Raw genomic sequence first — 3,063 nt, forward strand, 5'->3', positions numbered from 1 at the left:
AGTGCTTTTGCATTACTGTAAGTGCGGGGCTGAAGGGGAAATATTATGGTACAGGGACTAAGAGACTGACTAGGTTTTACCCAGACAGATTATTTAATTCGAAACAAGTCCCTGCCCCCGTAGTCACCTAGTCCTGCACCAAGCTAGCTCTATTCCACAAAATCAGCATAGGGATTTTTTTAAATTTTTAGAGTCAAGAAGGATATTGTGTAATATAAGATTTCAGAGACTAAATGTTAGTCTAGTAGTCAGCAACAACTGCTAGATCTAACCAGGCCAGGGTACCAGAGAGACGCCCCTCAACAGGAGAGGTATCATGCATGGTCATAGACAGATTGTTTATTTGAGTCTCACCTCACAGAAATAATGACATAAATACATATAAAAGGACATAAAAGTGAGCCACCCGTTAAGGGTAACGAGAGACTTAAAATGTATCACAGTATGTACAGCATAAATATATTGGTGTAAAAGGGGTATGAAAATATACTACCCGTAACTAGCCATATAAAATATTTTTTCTTCGTTGGAGAATTAAAAAGCAGGTTTTGGCTGTAAAATATACATAATATTTAAAAAGTACAATAAGTTTATCCGTATTGCACAACTCTAGAAAGTTGGGATAGCTAAAACTCACCTTTTCGGACAGTACATCAAAGGACGCCAGTCTCTTATATAGACAACTTGTTCTTATTGTTTCCACAATCTAGAAGTTATCATTTATACTAATATTTTTTTACTTAGAGACTTGTGCAAGTCTAGTATATCACGGCGAGATGCGAGTGTGGCGAATGGTGCCTCCGCGGAGAAGTTGCCCGGATGTTACACCGCTTCCTCTGACGTTACAGCGTTAACTCCGCTGATTGGGATTTTCCACAACAATTGCATCAAACTTTGCCGACTGTATTAAAACACAATAATCAAGTTGTTGTACAAAGTGCGTTCGTGCTGCGTTGGCCTGCTCGTGACTCGCCTATTGATTGCCCCAACCTGCCTCTGATCACAGGCTGGTTTGTGAGGTAAATCTCCCCCAATAAGTCCTGCTTCATACAAAAACTTTTATTCTCGCTCTGTAATATTCTCGCAAAGGTTGTATTCTTCTCGTTTTTATACCACGGTAAGCCGGAAAAGCAATTCCATTTGGATAAGATATTTTTCAACGTATTAATGATCACCCCTGAAGGCAGGCCGACCTTCCGTGGGTGTTATGGGTGTTATGTGCCTGGGTGTATCACCCATGTTGACAAAGGTGGGGTGTGGGTGTGGGGGCGGGGGATAGGGGGGGGGGGGGGGGGGGGGGGGGGGGGGGGTGTTGTGTCCCAGGGTGCGTCACCCAGATAGACAAAAGAAAGAATTGGGTAGATAGGTTGAGTTAGAAAGGGAGGGGAGAAGGAGGAGTTTGGGTTGAGGGGGTCGTGAGGAGGGCTGAGGATGAGAGGAGGGAGGGAGTTCTTGGTGAAGGCGATCTGGCCTCTGTATAAACACTGGAGGAGGTGGATCAATCCACAAATTGACTGTACGATACCGTGCTGTTGGCAGCCATGTTGCACCAGATCCTCTGGAAATAAATTCAGTCGATAGTGCGCTCTCAGTCCAGGTTCAGAAATCTGGTTTAGCGGTGTCGGAAGTGTCGGAAGTGAGGTCATGCGATCATACTCCGACACACAACCACCTCGACACCCAGCCCCACCCCACACCAACCCCGACCCCACAACCACCCCGACACCCAGCCCCAGCCCCACCCCACACAAACCCAGACACCTAGCCCCACCCCATAAACACCCCGACCCCACAACCACCCCGACACCCAGTCCCACCAAACAACCACCCGGATCCCACACCAAACCCGACACCCAGACCCACCCCACACCAACCCCGACTCCACGACCACCCGACACCAGCCCCACCCCACACCAACCCCGACTCCACAACCACCCGGATCCCACACCAAACCCGATACCCAGCCCCACCCCGACACTTAGCCCCACCCCACAACCACCCCGACACCAGCCCTACCCCACCACCACCCCGACACCCAGCCCCACCCCACCCCACACCAACCCCGACTCCACAACCACCCCGACACCAGCCCTACCCCACCACCACCCCGACACCCAGCCCCACCCCACACCAACCCCGACTCCACCACCACCCCGACACCCAGCCCCACCCCACACCAACCCCGACTCCACAACCACCCCGGCACCAGCCCTACCCCACCACCACCCCGACACCCAGCCCCACCCCACACCAACCCCGACTCCACCACCACCCCGACACCCAGCCCCACCCCACACCAACCCCGACTCCACAACCACCCCGGCACCAGCCCTACCCCACAACCACCCCGGCACCAGCCCTACCCCACAACCACCCCGAACCTGAACCTGAACACCCAGACACAGAGGAGACCAGGCCAAGGACCTATGACAACACCAGTCTAGCATTAATGTTAAACCCTCGTAAAGATCGCCCAAATTGCCAGCAAATGTGACAGTTCTGTACACACTACAACGCTCACCAATACCGGGAATATAATCAAATCTCACCTACTGAATAGCCCTGGCCATTAATGACAGTTAACTTCGCCACTACTACCCGCATATACACTGACTAAACGTTTCGCGTCACTGAAATAACAAATGGAACGAATCTATATAAAATGACATTAAAAATGTCGGCAAGTTATTTGGCAGGTTTTACTGGCTGTGTGTGTTTGAAATAACCTGCGGGGAGTCAAAGTAGCTGAAGAAGATGGAATCGCCGCCACTGTCGGTGAAACAGATTATCTAATAGTGTAGAAAAAGTCCCAGACCCATAGATAATCAGCAGACCATGGCCTCCTAAAGATTCACGTTGTCTGCAATGAATACGGTAACGTTTGGGATGTGTCAAGGATATCTAGTTTGTCAATAGTAATAAAATCGGTTTGGTAAATAAACAAATAAGCATAGTAAGTCAGGCATTCTGTGTGGACAATTATTGCGGGATATAATCAGGTAAAAATCCTGTCATAGCTGTGCTTGTTCCTTGTTCTCGTTCTATATCAAATTGTGGGAGTGT

The 3,063-nt window shown here is 49.3% G+C and overlaps 1 protein-coding gene across 1 annotated transcript; it reads left to right on the forward strand.

Annotated features, from left to right (window-relative positions):
• The first annotated feature begins 1,644 nt into the window (after positions 1–1,644).
• LOC124147627 (extensin-like) lies at positions 1,645–2,385 on the forward strand. The gene has a single exon (XM_046518304.2). It carries the CDS (start codon positions 1,645–1,647, stop codon positions 2,383–2,385), a length of 741 nt encoding a protein of 246 aa, XP_046374260.2.
• Positions 2,386–3,063: the final 678 nt, after the last annotated feature.

The sequence above is a fragment of the Haliotis rufescens genome, unplaced genomic scaffold, assembly GCF_023055435.1.
Source record: "Haliotis rufescens isolate VD_foot unplaced genomic scaffold, xgHalRufe1.0.p SCAF_32, whole genome shotgun sequence".
In the NCBI taxonomy this organism is placed as follows: domain Eukaryota; kingdom Metazoa; phylum Mollusca; class Gastropoda; order Lepetellida; family Haliotidae; genus Haliotis; species Haliotis rufescens.

Excerpts from the sequence above, each read along its gene's own strand:
- LOC124147627 (XM_046518304.2), top strand. The coding sequence starts at position 1,645 with ATGCGATCATACTCCGACACACAACCACCTCGACACCCAGCCCCACCC.